Source organism: Aedes albopictus, chromosome 3, assembly GCF_035046485.1.
Source record: "Aedes albopictus strain Foshan chromosome 3, AalbF5, whole genome shotgun sequence".
Classification (NCBI taxonomy): Eukaryota; Metazoa; Arthropoda; class Insecta; order Diptera; family Culicidae; genus Aedes; species Aedes albopictus.
This window is the reverse complement of record NC_085138.1, coordinates 137,857,132-137,879,344: the sequence shown is the minus strand read 5'-3', so window position 1 is coordinate 137,879,344 and position 22,213 is coordinate 137,857,132. Positions and strand designations below refer to the sequence as shown.

At 37.6% G+C, this 22,213-nt stretch overlaps 1 protein-coding gene across 1 annotated transcript; it reads right to left on the bottom strand.

Annotated features, from left to right (window-relative positions):
• Positions 1–950: 950 nt before the first annotated feature.
• On the bottom strand, positions 951–22,183 carry LOC115270207 (dynein regulatory complex protein 9). The gene is made up of 2 exons (XM_029879465.2): positions 21,715–22,183; positions 951–2,512 (listed from the first exon to the last, which is right to left on the bottom strand). Exons 1-2 carry the CDS (start codon positions 22,081–22,083, stop codon positions 1,958–1,960), a joined length of 924 nt encoding a protein of 307 aa, XP_029735325.2. The 5' UTR covers positions 22,084–22,183; the 3' UTR covers positions 951–1,957.
• Between the last annotated feature and the right edge of the window lie 30 nt (positions 22,184–22,213).

Here is a 22,213-nt window from a genome sequence, read left to right as displayed (position 1 = left end):
CGGGCCCCCCGAAGCCTAAATCCGGCACTGCCTCTTTATAATTACATACCTATGATTTTCAGGATTTATGCAAGTGGAATAAAATCTCGTGATAAAAATCAAACAAATTGAATTTTGTATTGAATCTTGAAAATAAACTGTTGAGTGACTTGCGGCCCGCAGTCTCTTTTCAAAATTCAATTTTGGCCCGCAAATACAGTTAGGCTGAGGATTACTGTTTTAATAGAATATTTGAAAGCAGTTCTACCCAGAGAGAACAGACATCAATGTCCAGTTTCAAAGATGTAGGGTCTGGGACCATTTGGGCAGGAGCACCTATTTTGGGCACTTGCTGCTATACCTCAGTCAATTTCAAACCGATTGACATGAATTTTGAAACATGCCTAGCTACTGTGCCTAGCTGATCGTGTCTCAAAAATCAAGCCAATCAGTTCAAAATTGACTGAGTTATAGCAGCAAGTGCCCAAAATAGGTCCTCCTGCCCAAATGGTCCCAGACCCTATAAGGAATTTCTGTCGGCAACATGGTGATGGCGCTAGTTCTCACGCTGCTGTCATTAGTGGTGAATATAAAACTTATCTAGATATGCATATTCACCACTGATTGTAGCAAGTGGTAGCAACATGCTGCTTAGGTGACGCTAGTGCTCTCAACGCTAAAAAATGACACAGCTGTCGAGAGAATTTTTGTCTAGCTAGGATGTCTGTTCTCTGTGTTTATATGAGTCCAAAAAATTAATCCTGGAAAAGTCCCTACAAAAACCAAAGCTCAAACGTTTTGTAAGATATTTCTGTAGGATTCAAAAAGTTCTGATGAAATTCGAAAAAAAAATCAATGTGAATTTGAATTAGTTTCTGGGGGCACTACTGATTTTTAACTTTGATGACTCCGAATACACCAACTCATCAGTGACCTATCGCATTTATTCTCTCTCAAATGTAGAATGTGAACCAAACTACGTCATTTCCTATCGGTTGATCCATCGATTACCGTTCGGAGTAAGACATCACGTAATGTCTATCTCAACTTCCGACACTGGAATTCGAGAAGAATGTTCTTTCGCAGAAAACACTCCATTCTTTGACCACCACCGCGCCATTTCGCAAAGTGCGAAAGCGACTGAATAGAAATATTTCTGCAAGAATTTCGCCATCCGTTCCTTTTGCTATGATTCCAACCAACATCAGCTGAAGTGAAATGCTATCGCACGCGTTGATAATAATTTACGCCTAAGGCCTTTAACAGAGCAGAGGACAATGGAATTTCATACAGCAGAAAACTCACATGTTCGTGGGCGTTTGGTGACACCTCCCAAATAGGTCAACAAGTGGAGAGGTAATAACCCACAACCACAACCCATTCCCATGGACTACAGAGAAGGTCAACACCTCTCCAGTTCAATTTTGAGCCTGTGGCTTCACCGAAAGAATGTTGAAACCAAGTACTGAATGGATGCACATCACTTCACCGGTCACACATCATGCCAGGAATTATTCAGAACACTGACGGGGGGTAGCACAGTAAAACGAACAAGAATACTAGCCTACCAATTTAACCGAGAGCCAATCACAGGACTCAAGAGGCACTTCAATCCTGTCAGCACCATAACCGACGTCTATTTCCCCTTGCCTTGCACCCTACTTCTCTCAACGCCAACGCCGCCATGACTCGGGGTGGTTTTCAAGAGGAGCTATCTTTATCGAAAGCTCTATTAGTCCAACACTGCAATCGCAATCGTATAATCAAAATCGATAGATAATTGATTTAACGCACGGAATAGCTTTCATCGGTTGTTATTCATTAGAGAGATTGGTTCATTGCGATTGATATACGGACGCCACCACCTCTCTCGAGCGATGCCAATCTGTTTCGAAGATAATTAGGCCAATTAGTGATATTACCTGGATATGAATTACTAAAACACAGAAAAGCGAACATGCATCTGCCAACCAATGATTTATCGTTTTCTCGATTTTCTTACCACTTTTGATTTCTTATTTTTCTTACCTTTGGTTTTCTTCTTTCGTCGAGTTTTCCTCCGAGCACCCAGTTTGATACCTTTTCTCACGATTACCCCACGCCACCAGGCCTGAATCCTGATAGCACTGTTCCAGCACAGTTCCCGGTAATCGATCCGCTTGTGGTGCTCGTCCTCCAACTGTTGCAAACGTTCAATTTCCTGTTCACGAAGCTGTACCTCCTCCTTCAGCGCTTCCCAGTACCTTTTCTTCGCCCTAGCTCTCTGAAACCGACCGTCCAAGTCATCCTTCTCCCGATCGAACCGTTCCATCCACTGGTCGATATCATGTTGAACCTTATCCAGCTGCCAACCGTAGAACTGCTCAATCAGTCTACAGGCCTTGAGATTGGTTCTTATGTGGTACTCAGAGCTGTGTGTGGTTTGCTCCAGCGCTTGGTAGCGATCTTGCAATTCGATCGACAGTTGTTCCAGTCGAGCGGATTCCCACCGTTGAACGAGGATGTTTTTCGAAACCTCTAGACTGTATTCTTCCTAGAAATGAAATACACTAAATCATATAACAGTCATCACATGAATTTCTTAAAAAAAAAAAAACAAAATATTAGATAACAGTGCTGAATTCCAAATGTAGTTTAAAATACTCCTAAAATGTCCTTAAATTGAAATGTTTGTGAATATTTTTTAATACATTCCGGATTCATCCAGATCATCGGAGTTTCATATGAATTGGTTATAGGTACAATACCCGGGTAGAGGTAAAATACTGACGATCAAAACATGATATTGGCTTGATTGATATAAGAGATAAAAGATCTGAAAATAATATCTGAAAAATGTTCCTGGAACATCTGAACAATATCAAAATTTGGTATTTCAAGATCATACGAATAGCTCGCTGCTATTGGCTAGTTCTTACAAAATCTAAATATGATTTGATGATGATGTTCCAGGAGTAAATTTTTGATTTTATTTTTAGATCTTTTATCTCTTATGTCAATCAACCCCATATCACTTTTTGATCTCCATATCATAATATGCTATTATTGAGTTCTTTTCCTCTACTCGGGTATCCTTCGATTATTCCTCAGGTAGGGTAACCAATATAATTTGGACCCCCATATATTTTGGACCCCCTGTGTCCTATTATCACAACTTACACAGGTTTAATGATGAGATGACGGAAATTTTTAGAATCATTCGCTAAATAAGATCGCTCTGCACAGGAAGCAATCATTACCTCACTGGAAATATCCGGGGCCGGGTCACAACGTCCGAGGCCATACAGTCCCGGACATTAAGTCGCGTTTTTTTTGCGAAATAGCGTCCAAAAGTTTGGATGCGTCATAATATCCTATGTGCCTTCTTTCCTTGGACTTCGTGGCGTATCTACAAGTTCGGACGTTATGCCACGGAAAAATGCGCCATAAAGTCCTGGGACTTTATGGCCTCGGACGTTATGATACTGCGCCGAAATATCCATATTTGCCTTGAAATTATTTTTTGCCAATCTCGTCATCCGTGCGAGTGTCGCATCATGTTTACAAAAAGAGATTGCGGTGCTGAGGAAACTTGTAGATGTAAACAAAAACGTTTATCATTCTAGCGCATTAAATTCGCAAAGTTCGTCTAATCAGCCTTTGCCAATCAAGTAATTAGGATGTGATCAAGCATATTCAAGCGACAAATTCTTCCAAAATAGTTTCAAACGAGTTTAAACACCAGGTGTCCAAAATATATTCTGAAGAGGGTCCAAAATATATTGGGGTGTCCAAAACAGTGAAAACTGAAGCTCCAAAAATCAGTTATTTTCATCAAATTTTCAGCCAGAAATGACCTTGTGGGTATTTTTAACGGACAGTGGAGGCTTTTACGAACATACTAACATCATCATTATGTGTAAATACCCTCTGAATCTGTTTGATTTTGAATTAAATTCAAACCAATGTCCTCTAGGGGTCTAAAATTCAACCGTTACCCTACTCCATCTGAGATTGTTTTTTGGGCAACTCCAGAAGTTTTCTCTAGGATCCTTCCTGAGAATCCTAATAGGTTCCTCCAAGAGCTCCTTCAGATATTGCTACGACTTCAAGGGATTTCTTCCGGGATTTCTCAAGGAGTTCAGAGAATCCTCCAGGAATGCCATCCTAGATTCTCCCAATAATTTCTTTTGGAATGTCTTCAGATTTTTTTTTTTGGCTTGCGTAAGGTATTCCTGGAAAATATTCCTTCCAGGAATTTCATGGCTTGTTTTGTCCGATCCCATCCGCGCCGTTGCTGGAGTGAGGCAAGGATGTATACTATCACTGCAACAGTTCCTTTTCGTAATCGACGAGATCCTGGTAAGTGCGATTGACCGTGAACCAAATCGTGGACTGCTGTGGCAGCCCATTACCATGGAGAACCTAATTGACTTCGAATTGGCTGATGACGTTGCTCTCCTAGCTCAACGGCGCTCTGATATGCAGGTCAAGCTCGATGATCTTGCCAATCGCTCCTCAGCGGCACTGCCCATAACTGCATAACAGTCAAATTCGACAAAAGTAGGCATTGGGGAAAATGGAGCTCAAAGTTTGCAATTTGCGTTATGGGTAGTATGCAGGTCGCAAGAAATTTCTTGGCCTATCTCGATGCGTGGGAAATTCAGGCAAGGAATCGCTCAAGAAATAAGAAAGCGTCGCTTTATTCCGGATCCTAGTACGGAGCTGAAACGAAACGTCAAATCAAATGGGGCTTGCTGTGTTAAATTTCTTGACCATTCCGGTCACGGAAAAATAATGCACTGAACGAAAATTACTTGAGCGATTCCGTTTGAAGTGCATACCTCGCATTAGTATGGAAAAGAATCGAAATTTCAAAAATTTGCCAAAAATTCAAAATGAATCCTTTTGCAATGAAATCTTCTATAGCTCTTCTTCTATATTGGGCGAATAGTTGAAAAATAATTAGATCGAAATATAGTTGGCGGTACGCTATGAGGCCAGTTTGCATTTCCAGTGTGACTGTTATGCTGTTACATTCGTGAATATTTGATAATGAGACAAAATGACTTGGTATTTATTTCACATTTTGTAGAACAAACCCAAGTAACCACAAGCATTATAACATTGCACGAATTAGACTGAATATCAACCTTTGCAATGCGAAATGCAGTAATTCCACACTTGTCATGCAATAATCCTTTAGATTGGCATTATCAATGTGATGATGCATTGCATTTTTCTTTACATTCGGGTTTATTAAAAGGTGATAAAAGATAATCCAATAATTCAACACTGCAAAAACTGAATAAATGCAATGTACAAACTAGCAAAGTTTGCTCTAACAATACAATTATAAAAGCTTGACTCTAATGGTAAACAAATGAAATCAAGAAGATTGAACAACTTTACGGTCAACTCTAGCGGTCTTCAACATTTCTGGTTCGACTCCCGACCAACTAAATCCCCGTTTGAGCCACCGATCGACGACAGCAAAAGCTATTTAGAGATGAACTTTTCTCTTTTCTGTAGACTGCAATCACATGCCAATAACGATAGAAATCACAATTAGCATATGAGCAATGTGCGAAGGGTGTTTTAGTCGAGGTTTTTATTTTCTTATGTTGATTAAATATCTTCTAAAATGCATTATGTAATTTTCAGTAATTTATCGGAATGTGATAGTTTACTGTATTCTATTACATATGACATAGTCGTTTTACCCTCTACTACAATGATTGAGATAGAAGAATATTTTCCTTTTAGTTAATGAAATATCTGTTGTTATCACTGCAGCAGAAACGGTCCAAGGTGCCAGCGCATATGGAACTCATCTAGCGGTCATCAACACTTCTGGTTCGACTCCCGATCCAACTACAAAAAAATAATGGTTAAAACATTAATGTGGGAGGGCATCAGTACCGTCGATAACGAAACGGTGCTAAAAATAGATTTTTGTTTTGGTTTTTCGTGTTGCACGTATCAAGCATGTCAAAAGCAAATGTACAGCACATGCATTTATATTACTTTAGCCATGGCTGTCAGCGTGCTGCAATATGTGGCACTAATTTGATTTTAGTGGGGCCCTTTTCGACTTTAATATTGCTTCAATGGGGTGTTTAAAGTAATGCAGCATTATATTCATAATTTTATTTATCAATATATGGCAAAATTGATGCGCTTATATACGGCTTCGTGGTTACTTGGGAACTTGTCAAGTTCATTTGGGTGGTTGAAAGTACTGATAATTTGGAGATAATCCCCGGTATTAACTCAATATTGACAAAAACTGCAAATGTTACAAATATGCAGTTATAGGCAGGGCAGGTCTTACCATCAACGTCAACAAGACCAAATCGTTGGATGTAAACACGGTCAAACCTTCCAGCTTTACGTTAGCTGGGCAATCAGTGGAGAATGTTGAAAGCTTCCAATATCTTGGTAGCCAAATAGCGGCCGATGGCGGCACCAAGATCGACATAGGTGCACGGATCAAGAAGGCGAGGGCTGCTTTTGCGAGTTTAAGAAATGTATGGAAAAACAACCAGATTAGTCGACGCACGAAAATCTGAATTTTCAACTCCAACGTGAAATCTGTGCTGCTATACGCCAGTGAAACCTGGTGTGTATCAGTGGAGACCACTCAACGGTTGCAGGTCTTCATCAATAGATGTCTGCAGTATATAATTCGTGCATGGTGTCGTCACAATTGGATCTCCAACGTGGAGCTCCATCGTCAATGCCATCAAAAGCCGATAGCGACAGAACTTCGGGAGCGAAAGTGAAAGTCGATCGGCCACACTCTACGCAGGGGCGGAAACGAAATATGCAAGCAAGCGTTAGACCGAAGACCACATTATCAAGAAGACTTACAGCACTGCTGAAAATCGGGAGTCACTGCTAGAGCGCCACCCCGGATGAAGGTGGCACTATTCATGATAGGGTAGTGGAGGTATTTTGGACCGGGCAGGTATTTTGGCCCACCTAGGGAGTTTTATGATATTTATCGCAGAATCGCTACTAAATCTTGGTAATTTTTTATTGGAACACGAAAAGTATTCAACTATGTGATGACCTTTATTTTGGATGTCAGTTAAATATGCTGTTCAGTATCAAAAAATAGAGAAAATGTTTTCACTTCCAATGAAACGCACGGAAAAGCACCAAAAACAAAGAAGGTGACAAATTTGTAGTCGGATTCGAAGAGGTTTACAAATAAATATTTATTTCTTGTGAATGTAGTTACGGCCTTGTAAGAACTCAAAATATACTGTTCTTAACCTCGGTGGAGCGATAATATTTACTAAAATGGTGGTTTGAGGTATGGCCAAAATATGTTCAACATAATCAGAAGTGGACATATTTTGGACCACCTGTCAGATCCATCTCTCCAGTTCCTTCTAAAGGGAGAAAATATTCATGCCAATGTAATGTACTCTAAAAACAGATAAATAGAATAAGTTGGGACCTTCCGTGATCTGGGTTGTTTTACGTTAATTTTACAATGAGATTGTTGTGGGTTCGATTTGTTCTAACAACTTTTCGCCAAGTTAAAAATTTCGATTCGATTGGTGTCCTAACAACTTCTCGACAAGTTGAAATTTTCTGGTGTTCAGTCATCCAGTTTAGAAAAGTTGTCCTTCTCGGCAATTAGTTGATGACTGAGGCAATGTGTTATCTAATGTATGTTTGATAATTTACGTATCATTCAAATAACTTTATTTTTGATGGCCTTTCCACTCATTACAATATGTGTGGAACGCCTTTATATTTAGCAAAATCACTAGACTTTCACACTTCTATGAAGCGTTACGTGATTTATGCATGGTAACTGACGTCATGCAATAGTTAATAAATACACGTTTTGCGTAACATTTTTTTATGAAACATCATACTACAATGCGTAAAACTGGCAATTGCAACAAAATTTATTCTTTTTTTTATCATTACGTAATTTTTAAACGTTCCCTGCCTCAAAAAATGAATAGAAAAGATGTAAACTTCATGTAGTTTTAACTATGTTCAAATTTTTGCTGAGGTGGCATTCATTTCATCAATCAATTGAAGTTTAATTTGGTGGGCCAAAATATGTGCACTTGGTGGTCCAAAATAAAATCAGGTGGTCCAAAATAGAAGCCCAAGATCCTTCAGGAGTTTTGATATTTCTTGTATTTACTACAACAATTTTAAGTGCTGGTTGGCCTTTTTCGATAGAAAACATGTTGCTCTACGTAATGCCTACTGAAATTATCCATATTTTGAAGTAGAAACTTCTCTTTTCGCTGAATTGTTCATCCACTTCCTAAAGGGGTCCAAAATACCTCCCTTACCCTAGTGTGTGTAAATTTTCATACTCGCACCAATACACTCTTACACTTTTACACAAAGGTACCACCTTAGCTCACCAGGCGGCGGTGCCGTCGGTGACGCTTACCGTTAGTATGGGAATATAACAGAGGTGCATGTCTTCTTGCTAAAGTAGTCTTCGGTTAGACTGAAACCCAGCAGGACATCGCAGCAGAGGCAGACCCAGAAGCTCATGGCGCCACAGTGGGATCATTCTGAAAAATGACGATCAAAACCTCTAAGAGCCATTAGATGACATTTTAGCATGTAGGTGTCTTTGGAAGATATGTTCAGAAAAATCTTCTCTATTTTTGTACATATTCACTGTATGGTAAAACTGTAAGGTGAACCCGAGCAAAAAAATATTTTTTCATAATATTGTTTTAGAGGGTAGATGTCTTCAGCAAAGTTGTAGAACATGTAATTTCAAGTAACTTTGTTGAAGACACCATATAGCTTGGACTTCATTTTTGGGGAGAAAATATGAGAGTTTTAAAAACACAAACTCAAAATCAGTTTTTTTTTTAACTTTTCCATGATTATATCGTAAAATTTTAACGTGATATGTTCTACAAGTTTGTAGGTACTACTAAAATACACTATCTTGCCGAAGACACCAACCCTGTAAAATTGACAATTGCCCCAGTAAACCAATTTTTTTGAAATTTTTTCACTATTTTTACTATTGAATATTTTTTGAATAGGCACTTTTTGGCAGCCGTGCTTTCAAAATTTCAATGCTTTATTATGTCCAGAATAGACCAAAAGTGACTTAACAATCGGGTCTGATAAGGCACTTTGATTTCTGATGCTATATTAATAGTCATTTTTCAAAGAAAATATTCGTAAATTTCATACAAATCATTCAATACAAACTGAAAACTCACGAAAACTTTCCGACATTATTACTAGTTAATCCAAATAGTATTCTGGTTGAAATAGTGAAACATTTCTTACACTGTGGTTGACTTTACATTCAATACCCGACAAAAAATATCGCTTATTAAATTTTTAGATGAATTTTTAACACCCATTAAAAACCGTGTTTATCATCTATTTTTTTATTGCGATTTTCTTTGTTTATGTTAAAATACATGCATTAATCAATCAACTAAAATAACGATAACATTTTTTTTTCCTTTGTTAAGTTAACATTACAATTTCGGTTAAAAAAATAAAAAGGCGAAAATATAATGAACGCCTCTAAAAGTTGTGTGTTAAAAATTTAAAATAAAATAAAACGAGTGAAACATTGTTATTTTAGATTGAAATAACCTGTATCTGTTAGAGATATTCTAGGTTGTAAATCTTTCGTCATGATGAAAATTCTTTATATTCTATTGAAATTGGTTATGCTGTTTGATACTCTTTAAAAAAAATTTCCAGTTTTCAAGAACTGCGTCCGTTAGGTCGATTCTTGTCCTTGGTGTTCAAAATTCCTTCGTCGTAGACATGTTACCTTGGTTCATCCCTTGACAAATCTGCATCAAGATCACGGCTCGATTATGGATACTTTTCCAGAGGAGCCATTAGTTTTAAGTTTATATTATAACGATTTTTTGAAAAGATAAAGAGGTTTGTGCCTTTTTGAGAATAATTTCGTGGTTGAGGAAATCACTCAAAGGGGCTTTTCCCTCTTTAAAAAATTTTTAGTTAAAAATTAAAAACACTAACAATTGAAATAGCCTGCATTTATTTAACTTGTTTTTCTTATTCAGAATTACTACTCGGATGAACTAAAAATAATATCCAGAAGTTGTATGAGATTTGGGAATATTTTCTTTGAAAAATGACTATTAAAATAGCATCAGAAATCAAAGTGCCTTATCAGACCCGATTGTTAAGTCACTTTTGGTCTATTCTTTTCATAATAAAGCATTGAAATTTTGAAAGCACGGCTGCCAAAAAGTGCCTATTCAAAAAATATTCAATAGTAAAAATAGTGAAAAATTTTCAAAAAAATTGGTTTACTGGAGCAATTGTCAATTTTACAGGGTTGGTGTCTTAGGCAAGATAGTGTATTTTAGTAGAACCTACAAACTTGTAGAACGTTTCACGTTAAAATTTTACGATATAATCATGCCCAAGCAACGAAATCAAGCAAGTCGACAGAAATTTGACCTGGCTACAGGTCAAGGCGATGGCTGGCAATCGCCCAGGATGGATATTTTTCAATTCGGCCCTCTGAATATTTTTCAATTCGGCCCAGGACTGAAAGTAAGTAGTAGGAATTTCATGTGAGATTCCTCCCAGAGTACCTTCTAGGATTTCTTCAGGAATTCTTTCTGAAATCCTTCCAGGGCATTTCTTTCAGTATTCCTCCAAAAACTTCTCCATATTCTTCCACCCTCCCCATGGATATTCGATCTTGACGCGATGGGAGGGCTTAACCCATTAGCACTTTGTGCGCCAATTTATCCATTTCTGATTCAGCCTTAAGCTAGATGGGAATCTGGTTTAAGAGCTGAGCAGAGGTGAAAAAATCGGCCGTAAATGCTAATGGGGACCAGAGGAGTATCCGCAGTGAGCCTATCACAATTTTCTAAGCAATGTCATAGTTCAGCTCGCATAGACCCAATATTTTAGGAATTTGCAGTTAGGTATTGAGGAGCGTTACGTAAGATTGGGTGTGGGTGGTATCTGCGTTACAGTTACTACTCATCATTTGCTCTAGGAATCTAGAAGACAATTGACGCTAGAAACTGCGTTGAACCTAGACGAAATTAGCTAGTAATAGGAAACTATGGGTAGGATAACAGTATTAAATATGTTTTTTTTTTCATTATTATTTATACACAGCTTTCAAACGGGTGCATAGAATTTGGAACCGTTTGAGCAGGAGCTCATATTTTAAGTGCTTTTCGCTATGGACCGGTTGATTTTTTTTCTTCACGATAATATACGTTTGTACAGGTCGGACTCAATTGTCTGGAATTGGGTTCTAAAGCTTCGGAAACGAGTGGGGGAACGAAATGTTGTATGTATAAAGCTAAAATTTTGACATTTTGCCATGCTAATTTTGATTAGTAGCTAGTAAATATTTAAGCTTTGTTTATCTCCTAGATATTATTGTGGCATAAAGTAAAAGGTAGGAATTAAGATATATAGACGTTAACGACATGCCAGGATTACAACACATTCAATTAAATTGTGATTTGAATTTTCTTGGATCTAGAAAAGAAGGTTTAGTCTTTGAATTTTCATTTTTTTTTTTTAATTTAGACAGCAAAATGGTCTCATTGTTTTGTGATTTATTTATTTTCAAGTCAAAATTAATTAACATATTTTTCATCTAAAGATTACCAATCAAATAGTTAACCCTTCCCTTTCCCACGACTTTAAACGACTATTTCTATGACAAAAAAGCGTTTCCGAAAGAAGTGCTTGAACAAAAAATATTGAAAATTGGCTGAATTTTTCGAAATCAATGAAATTTGATTTGTTGTAAATCAATAGGTCCTTGATTGTTTATCAATAGTTCTACTATTGAAACAAGTAGTTAGTTTGTCCAGATTTCGTCGAAAATCGATGGTGCTTTAGAACAACCATGGGAAGTGGAGGGTTGAACCAATGTTTCATAGAATTTCGCCGTATTATTTGCATAATTGTGTCAAGTCCACTCCAATTCCTTTCCCCAACCCATACCATTACCCCTCCGATGGTATTCATGTGGTCCGCACGGACTATTACGGCCATTACCTCTCCTTGATATTCGGCTTTGGATTGACTTGCGCTCTTATTGACCCACCAAACGCTGCAAAATGAAAATGAAATGAAAATGAAAAACTTCTCCATATTCTTCCAGGAGTTCCTTCCGGGATTCTTCCAGTAACTTGTTCTGGGTTTGATTCATGAATTCGGGGGATTTCTTCTGGGCTTCTGTCAGAAATTGCTTCTGGAATGTCTTCTGGAACTTCATCGTGGATTCCTTCGGGAACATCTTCCGAGATTCCTTTGAGAACTCTTGCAGGGATTGTCACGGGAAGTTTTTCTGCAATTCTTCCAGATCTACGTTTCATTTAGGAACTCTTTTTTGGTTTCCTCCAATTGTTCCGTTTAAAATTTCAGCAGATCCTGCTGGAATCCCTCACGAAGTTAATTCTGAAATTCTTCGAATTTTGCCGCTGGGTGGCGCTGTAACCATTCAATACTCAAACCCTTTGGTATTATTGTAGGTGACTATAAGGTACCCCGGAGCAAGTGAGACCTAAAAAAATGCTTGTTTGGTTTTATCAAGCCACAAAATTCTAAACATAAATAATTTTATAATTCCAAAGGTTCTAGAAGACATTGTTGGTATATTTCTTCTTATTAACCTTAATAAGGTCTTGGGGTCTTTTTTGACCTTTTTCAAATTTCAATTCTCTGTAGCTTTTGTTTAACGAATCCTAGCAATCTGAAATTTTCTGACAATTATTTTTTTCGTGGAAATAAACCTTTCCCAAAAATCCAAAGCATTGAATGACCCCTAGGGGCGCTCCCATAAAAAAGTTACAAATAAGACCCTGGGGTCATTTTTTACCCCGAACTTTGGACAGCTCGCAAAAATCAGTGGCTTGACCGATTTTGGATCTCTTTGGCTGAAATGAAAGAGGCATAAGTCTAGTTTTCAAAACCACCGGAGAAATCCGGATTCGGCCACTGTGGCCACCGGGAACCTGCTTCAACTGAAAAATGCCGCTTTTGAGACCCTAACTTTGGCAAGCTATAACTTTGCAACCAAACAAGTAATCAGGACCGTCCAAGGGTCGTTGGAAAGGTATTTACGTGGACTTTGATTATAGACATTAATATTGACTAATTATTGAGAACCGGTTCCGGAAATCCGGAACATCCGAAATATTAGTTTTCATCATTGCTATGTGCTTGAAAATCCACAAATGTAATCCCTTTATGCATTGTATTGCATTACTTCTCTGCACGCTTCACTGAAATGAGACACATATTGTTTAAGACCATTTTTGAAGGGTTCTGGGCAGGTCTGGTCAATGCGGAACGGATTACAGGGACTCAATTGGGTAACGACAATGAACTTCGTATAGTTTTCGCTCCAAAACCCGGCGCCACATGGTGCAACCTTCGTGGATTTTCATATCTGTTGTTCTTGTGACACACAAAGAGGTTGATAGTCATCTTCTTCTTCTTCTTGGCATTACATCCCTACTGGAAAAAATCCTGCTTCTCAGCATAAGTGTTTTATGTGCACTTCTACTAGTATATATTGAAAGTTTTCTCTGCCAATCATTAGTTTACATATGTATATCGTGTGGCAGGCACGAATATACTATATGCGCATGGGAGTAAGAGTAATTTCCCTTTCGAAAAGTTCCAAGGCCAATCATAAATCGAGCCCGCCACCCTCAGCATGGTCATGCTGAATGCCTTTGGGGCCAGCTATGGTTATAGGGGCCCCAAATGAATAGTCATATTGGTTCCACATGGTCACTGGAGTGGCCACCGGAGAAATCCATATTGTATTGCTCTCAGATTTTTACAACAAATATAGGCTTCGACAGCTAAATTTAAATCATTTGCATTTATAATTTGAAATGTTCTGGTATAAAAAGGAACAAATGATGATCTCAATCTTGTCTTTGTGTTGACTGTGAAGATTACAAATTGGGTTCGAAACGTTGGAGCCAAGAAAATAAATTCGTAGGCCAATTTATTATGCAAGCCAGACCAAAGTTCGTTCAAAGATCAAAGATGATCTCGATTTTTCCAGGCCATGGCCATCAGAGAAACTGTTTTACAGCATAAGTAGACATTTAGCAGCTGACCTCATATTGCGTTTCACACTTGAGGTGCAAAGTGTGAGCAACCAATCTGTCATTTGGTTCTTTGTGATCAAAGAATCTATCTATATATATAAAAATGAGTTTGAAGTCCCTTTGAGGCAACAAAACTTACGAATGGCTGAACCGATCAGGATGACTCTTGCATGATTAGATTCGTATTCATGGTGGCTGTGTTTATATGTAAAAAAAGTTACAGAAATGAACTAAAAAAGTAATAAAATTGATCAATTACTGATTTTGTATGAGCCGGGAAGAAAATCAACACGAGCCAAATGAAGTCAATCTAGAGTGCGGTGCCGCAATAATCTCCACGGTTGTCAAACTGGCAAGACTTTGGGCAAGACAAAGTTTGCCGGGCCAGCTAGTTGATTATAAAATGATTCCGTGCCTTAGAAATAGAAGTTATACTGAGAATTACTCCAAAAGCTTCACCAGGAATTTCTCCAGAAGATGCACTGGGAATTTCTGTAGGAGTCAAACCGGGTATCTCTCCTTGAGAGATTCACCGATAAATCATCTAAAATTTCCGCGGAAAATTTATCTATGAGTTTCCCGGAGAATCTATTGAAGGAGTTGTCGGGTCGATCTCCTTCGGAGCTTATGGAAAACTTATGGCAAAAAATCCGAAGGAACGCTTGAAGGAATTTTCAGACGACCAACCGAAGAAATATCCTGAGAGATCACTGAACGAAATTCTAGAGATCTACTGAAGAACTTTCTGCTAGAAAGATTCTTAGTAGAAACCCTAGAAGAATTAGGGGTGGAGCTCTTAGGACAATTCCTGTGGAAGTCCTTGAGGAATTCCCAACTAACATTTTTGCTGTATAAGAGCTTAAAGAGCATTCGTTTGTTAGTATGTTAGTGGTTTTTTTGTTTGAGTTTTTTTTTTCAAATTAAAAAAATAATAAAATTATCTTTTGGTAGAATTACTGGTGTAACGCCTGGTAATTTTTTTTACAGAATTTCCCGGTAAAGTTCCTTGATGATTTTCGATAGGAAATCTTAGAGGAATTCCTGATGAAAATCAAAAAAAAAATTCGAATGAAAGTCTTTGAAGAATTCCATGTAGAGCATCCATAGAATTTACAAACCAGAAACATTGGGCATTTAGTGGCACTCCTAGAGGATTTCTCGGTGAAACTCTGGGTGTACCTACTATAAATTCTAGAGGAATATCCGGTGTAACTATTGTAAATTCAAGAGGAATTTCAAGAGGAGCTAGGGGAATTCACGAGGCATCTGTGTTGCAAAGCTCCTACAGTTATTCACAGCAAAACTCTTGGAAGCTGATGGATCTCTCAGAAAAATTTCCGGTTAAACTTCTTAACAAATTTACGGTGAAAATCTAAGAAAAAATAGAGTGGAACTCTGTATTACGTAATAAATTGATGATTACGTAATAAATTGATGAATTTTCTGCGGAAATTTTAAAGCACTATATAGTGAAACTTGCAGAGAAATTCTCGATGGAATTCCTGCAGAAATGTACGGTGGAACTTCTAAAGTAATTACTTAGAGAAATTCTTAGTGGAGTTCCTAGAGGATTTTCCAAAGGTATTTTGAAAAGAAAATTCCACAAGTATTCTCGGCGGTACTCCTGTTAGGAAAGTATCTCCTGTGAATTAAACTTTTAAAGGAATTCCTGACAGAATTTCTCTAGGAATTAAAAGTTTATTTTCTAGTGAAAATTTGCGGTGGAACACATAAGGAAGTATTTTGAGGAATTCTTGAGGAAATTCTCTTTGGAACTTTTCGAACGATTTCTGAAGAGATTTTTGGTGGAACTTCGAGAAAAATTACCAGAAGAATTCCCGATAAAACTCTTGCCAGACTTCCCGATGGATCTTCGAGAAATAAATCGATGCAACTCCTAGAGAAATTCTCTTTGGAACTCCTTGACGAATCCCTAGTCTTAGAGGAGTTCCAGTGAATGCACTGAAGGAATTCACGGTGTATTTGCTGAACGGATTCAAAGTGGTTTAACTACTACTAATTCTGGATATAAGCGGAGGGGTCTCACAAGTATTCACAGAGAATCTTCGAGTGAAACTTCCTCTGTAACTGGAAGTACTTCCGTTGAAGCTTTGAGCAGAATTGCCAGTGAAATTCCGACAGGAACTCCTAGAGGAATTCCCAGTGGATCTACTAAAGAAATAATTAATGGAAGTAGAAAAAAAAAACAATTAGTGGAACTCCTAGAGAAAGTCTATTTGGAACTCCTAAGAGAATTCGTAACGGAACTCCTAGAGGATTTTCCTGAGAAACTCATAGAGGCATTTCCGTTGTAACTCCGGAAATAGTTCTTAGTTAAAAAAATTACTACAGTAGGCGTTCGATAAGTGCAACATGTTTACGTTTCACTTAGCGAATGAAATTCGATAACTGCAACAACTGACAGACGTCAAAGAACTGTCAGTTGCTGCAGAATGCAGCCAATGTGCATACGGAAAACATCGCACGGCAACAAAAGTGCATGCGAAAAACATCGCATCGCTGTTGACATTTCGTTTTGACGGATAGCGGTGCGATAACTGCAAAATTGTTGCACTTAGCGGACTTGCAGTTAAAAAGCATTGCAGTTAAATCGTTTGCACCGAGCGAACGTCTACTGTACTGGCGAGAGAATTTCCGGGGCAACCTCTAGACGTTGTGGAGAATATCCTTAGTTATATTTTCAATCTTTAGAGATATCCTCGATTGAGTAAAAAATAGCACTCATATTTGCCAAAGTTCGTCAAATTACGAAAAGTTACAAAACTAAGTTTAGTAACCTTGTACTACAAAATAACTTCGATACTAAGCTTCAGTTTGAATACAAATTTGCTTGTTATTGAAATGGTTTTCGATAAGTACTAAGCAATTTTGTTGATGAAATGCGTAAAGTGCTGAGCATCATTGATCTAGAGGAATTCCTGCAGGAGCTCCTGCGGGCACTTCTAGACGAAAATAGGTTGGGCTTCGTGAGAGATACTTGTTTGAACTCTGTGAGAGAAATTCTGCCGCAATGTCAAGTGAAACTCTTATAGCAATAATCGTGGGAGCTCCGAAGGATTTTTTTTTAATTTTCACCGAAGATGAAAAAGGCCGCTGGAATAGAGCAATTTTCAACAATCCTTCCTCCAACAGGTATGAAACCTCCTCATTTTTTCATCTTTGTATTTTATAATTGGCAATAACAATTTTTGAGTTCATTTCCAGTGAGAGTGCACTCATTGATAGTTAGATTGCTGCATCTACAATAATTGTTGTTGTGAGAATACTAGCAAAAATTACAAAACTATACATTTATAAAAGAACGTGATCATATTTGCAACACCATAAGTAATTCCTAGTGGAAGTCCTGGTAAAATTCTAGGTGGAACTGCCTCGTGAATTTCCGGTATTTTTATTTTGGAATCTCCAGTTTTTATGGAATCTCTCGAATACTATCTTACACCCGGAACTGATAATGTTATGCTATGTTGCCGTTATTCTGCAGAATGACGTAAGTGACTATGACAATTTTGGCTCCTCTTTAGTTATTCACTTAACAATCTATCGGTCATTATTTTACTTTTCTTTCGTAGATGCAATCGAATGCGTGATAATGTTAGCACCATCGTACAAATTAGGTTCCCGTATCCCGTATCACACACAATGTCTTGAATTTCTTTGCATGCACGTAAGCTCTAACTCACATCATAGTCAGTGCTGAGATGGCATTTCGACATATCTAAATTCAACCACCTACAGCACATTTTAGATGATGATCCCGAGAATATATTCTAACATGTGAGGCTAGACCAGTCCAGTGTATTTGCAGGTGATACGGGAACCCTATTTGTACGATGGTGCAAACATTATCACGCATCGGTGGATAATGACAAAATCTTGCATCATAATCTGGCAGAAATATTATAGTTTTATTATTTTACGAGACATATACAAGAAAGTCAGAGTTTTGAATAGCGCTCACGACAGTATGGTGTGCTTCCGAATGTCTACTTTTGTTGCAGAAAATTGAAGTAACACAATTGGGGTTACTCCGGTAGTCACTCTAGTGGCCCAAAAAGATCGAGATCATCATTTGTTCATTTATATACCAGAACATTACAGTTACGATAAATAATAAAAATTGAGCCGTCAAAAGCCTACATTTATTGTAATAATCTGAGAGTAATACAATATGGATTGCTCCGGTGGCCACTCCAGTGACCATGTGGAACCAATATGACTATTCATTTGGGGCTCCTATAACCATAGCTGGCCCCAAAGGCATTCAGCATGACCATGCTGAGGGCGGCGGGCTCGATTTACGATATAGTATCTTCGTGCCTGCCACACGATATACATATGTAAACTAATGATTGGCAGAGAAAACTTTCAATATATACTAGTAGAAGTGCACATAAAACACTTATGCTGAGAAGCAGGATTTTTTCCAGTAGGGATGTAATGCCAAGAAGAAGAAGAAGATGACTATCAACCTCTGTGTGTGTCACAAGAACAACAGATATGAAAATCCACGAAGGTTGCACCATGTGGCGCCGGGTTTTGGAGCGAAAACTATACGAAGTTCATTGTCGTTACCAAATTGAGTCCCTGTAATCCGTTCCGCATTGACCAGACCTGCCCAGAACCCTTCAAAAATGGTCTTAAACAATATGTGTCTCATTTCAGTGAAGCGTGCAGAGAAGTAATGCAATACAATGCATAAAGGGATTACATTTGTGGATTTTCAAGCACATAGCAATGATGAAAACTAATATTTCGGATGTTCCGGATTTCCGGAACCGGTTCTCAATAATTAGTCAATATTAATGTCTATAATCAAAGTCCACGTAAATACCTTTCCAACGACCCTTGGACGGTCCTGATTACTTGTTTGGTTGCAAAGTTATAGCTTGCCAAAGTTAGGGTCTCAAAAGCGACTTTTTTCAGTTGAAGCAGGTTCCCGGTGGCCACAGTGACCGAATCCGGATTTCTCCGGTGGTTTTGAAAATTAGACTTGTGCCCCTTTCATTTGAGCCAAAGAGATCCAAAATCGGTCAAGCCACTGATTTTTGCGAGCTGTCCAAAGTTCGGGGTCAAAAATGACCCCAGGGTCTTATTTGTAACTTTTTTTTAGGGACTAAGGAAGGTTAATGGGCATTGAAACTGTTTTAATTTTTTTTTAAATTCTGTATATTATGCATATTATGAAAAGTGGAGCAGATCCTCATTTACACCGTATCACGGGGCAAGTGGGACCTATTAGGATTTTTTGTGCAAATGACTTAATACAGTTGCTGCATATATGTAAGGTAGCATAAATTATTGATATCTTATGCGAATAACTATGTTTAGCGATTTATGTTGGAAAAGTTTTGTGGTATCGTGCATAAATTACGTAATACATATAATAACGAATCACTGGGAAAAACATGATTTAACCCTAGCAGCTCGTGCAAAACAAATTGATTTTATTTATACGAAAAGTGCCCTAAGGTTAAATGCAGAAAGATTTCCAAACTTGCTTTTCATATTACGTAGTTGATGAATATCGCCAAAAGATTTTTCAAGATTTACAGATGTTATGTTTTCCCTTACATAATTTTACGATCATTAAACAAAGATTTTAAAATCGTGAACTTTGAATAAGTTGTTTTCCAATTTTTTCATACTTTATGGTCGGTTCCTTAATATTCAGAAAAATTCATTATGTAGCGAAAAATGAAAAAAAATAATAAAATTTACTTAAACGAAAATATATAAAATACATAGATAATTTCAAAAGAAAATATGTTCTACCCATTTTAAACAATAGCTTCATCATCAGAATAGAAGTAATTAAGTGTAATTCAACGATTGTTTATTTAAGACGCCGATTTTTACTTCACTTTTGTGTAAATTTCAACTTAGGCTGAAGAAATCGAGACCAAACTATGAAATTGTGTTTGTTTACTCTCATAGGTATAACTTGCCCCAGATGCTAAAATGCACTGGGGCATGTGAGAGCAGTTAACTAAACGTAATAAATGAAAATAAATTACAGATCTTTCGCTTAAAATAATTTGCAAGCACTCCAAATATTAGCCTGAAACCGAAAAAGTTTTACTTTATTTGTTATACTATTTTTAAACAACGAATGTAGTAGAGTACGTTAATCTCACTTAGTGAATTGAAATTTACATATGATCAACAATAACATATATGGTCTCGTTATGGTGAGAACAATAACAATTTTTGAATTTAAAATATCCGTTGGTGTGATACCTATGTTTTCTATGAATAATGTTTGCCTTAAAACTAAAAAATATGAAAAAATATAGCTGTAGGTCTCACTTGCCCCGGATTCTCACTTGCCCCGGGGTACCTCATGCCAAACAAGTTTGTTGAAGACCACGAAATGTGCTAACGTCTGTGAAAAAAGTTATACCCTAGGTAAAGTGAGGTGAAGCATTATTGTTGTTTTTTCAGTACATGTAAAGGAATAATATCAATTCGATACTTTTACGCCTGGTACACAAATAATGGGAGTGTTCAAAACAGTTTGTGGAGATAGCGAGAAAATAGTAGTTTACGCAACAAGGTGCAGAATGACGATTTTTACAGCACGAGTAGTACATTTAATTACGATGGATGATTACGACGAGTGCTCGAAAAATCGAGTTCTGCACCGAGTTGCGTACAACGTTTTTTGCAATTTCATAAATTACCCTTGAGGATAGTTTTTAACAAAACTTTTTCATCAAACTGCACACTGATGTTCATAGCCATGTTTAAGAAAATCTGGACATAACAGGTTATACTGTGCAGTTGCCACAATTTTTCAAAACTGCGTCCAGAAAGCATCAAGAAGTTGACCAAAACTGAAAACAGTGCTGTAATGGTTCATTACGCAACGCAAATCAGTGCTGTAATGATCCATTACAGCACTGTTAATTTGGTGTGGGAAAGTAGGCCTTTTCCTGTCAGATTTGCGTGAGGTAAAACAGCCTATTACTATGAGAAATTGCAAAAAAATATTTTATGCAATTTAGTATCATAATTTCTATTTTATACTACTCATTTCAGTATCATAATGACCTACTTTTCCGTACCGATTCATTATGCCACTGAAATGAGTTGCATAATGCAAAATAGTTGCATAATGTTCATAATGCAACTCATTTGAGTTGCATTATGAACATTATGCAACTCAAATGAGTTCTGTAATGAAGAAAACATTGCAAAAATTTGTGTATGGAACTTGTTGCAAAACTCGATTTTTTCAGCACTCTTCGTATTTATCCAACTCGGCAAGCCTCGTTGGATAAATGTACAAATCGTGCTGAAAAAATCAACTTTTTGCAACTCATTACATAAAAACTATTAAATAGTTTTAAAGTGTCTTTAATAAATATTAATAATAATAATAATTAAATAGTTTGAAAGAACAATACGTGTGGTGTCCGTTCTCGTATCGCGTTCCGTGGGTGTAGTTAATGTTTTTACGTGAGCACAAACTCAAGAAATTGAAGTCCATCATAGTACTAATTTGAATCATTAAGTGTTATCGGAAATTATTCAAAAATTGGACGCTCAAACTGCGAAAAGTGATAAATTTCACTCAAATTTACGGCATCTGTTATTTGCTTACAACCTAACTCACCGCATGATCCAGATGCGTCAACTCGTGCAACCTCAACAGATTATTCATCTGCCGGGTAAGAACCCTTTGCTCCTTACAGTAGCGTTCGTATCGCTTCAGATCGAATGTATCCATCGAACCTCCGGACTCGTCACTCGTTTGCAGCAGCTCCCCACTGGAACTTCCTGACGATTCCTCGCCGTGATACCACAGACAACGGTCCATCGTTTCCAAACAGCCTACCGTTTGCTCTAGGAGCTGCCTTATCGAGTAGCTTCCCGTCCCGTCGAGCAACTGATCCGTGCTGGAGGGGACGGCATTGAGGATTTGTAACTTGAACCATGCCGAATAGAAAAGTTTCGAAACAATGCTTTTCCCGAAATCGTCCATGATGAGTGTGAGTCCTAGAGTGTGAGTGGGCGAAACGGCTCGTGAAAAAACTCCAAGGCATGCTAGATTATTGCTGATATAATTTATTTGGGGGAGTGTATTGGCAAAAATCTACTTTCGAGGAAAACAG

Excerpts from the sequence above, each read along its gene's own strand:
- LOC115270207 (XM_029879465.2), bottom strand. The coding sequence starts at position 22,083 with ATGGACGATTTCGGGAAAAGCATTGTTTCGAAACTTTTCTATTCGGCA. Across the intron at positions 2,513-21,714 it reads TGACGCATCTGGATCATGCG|GAAGAATACAGTCTAGAGGT; the intron begins GTGAGTTAGGTT and ends TTTCATTTCTAG.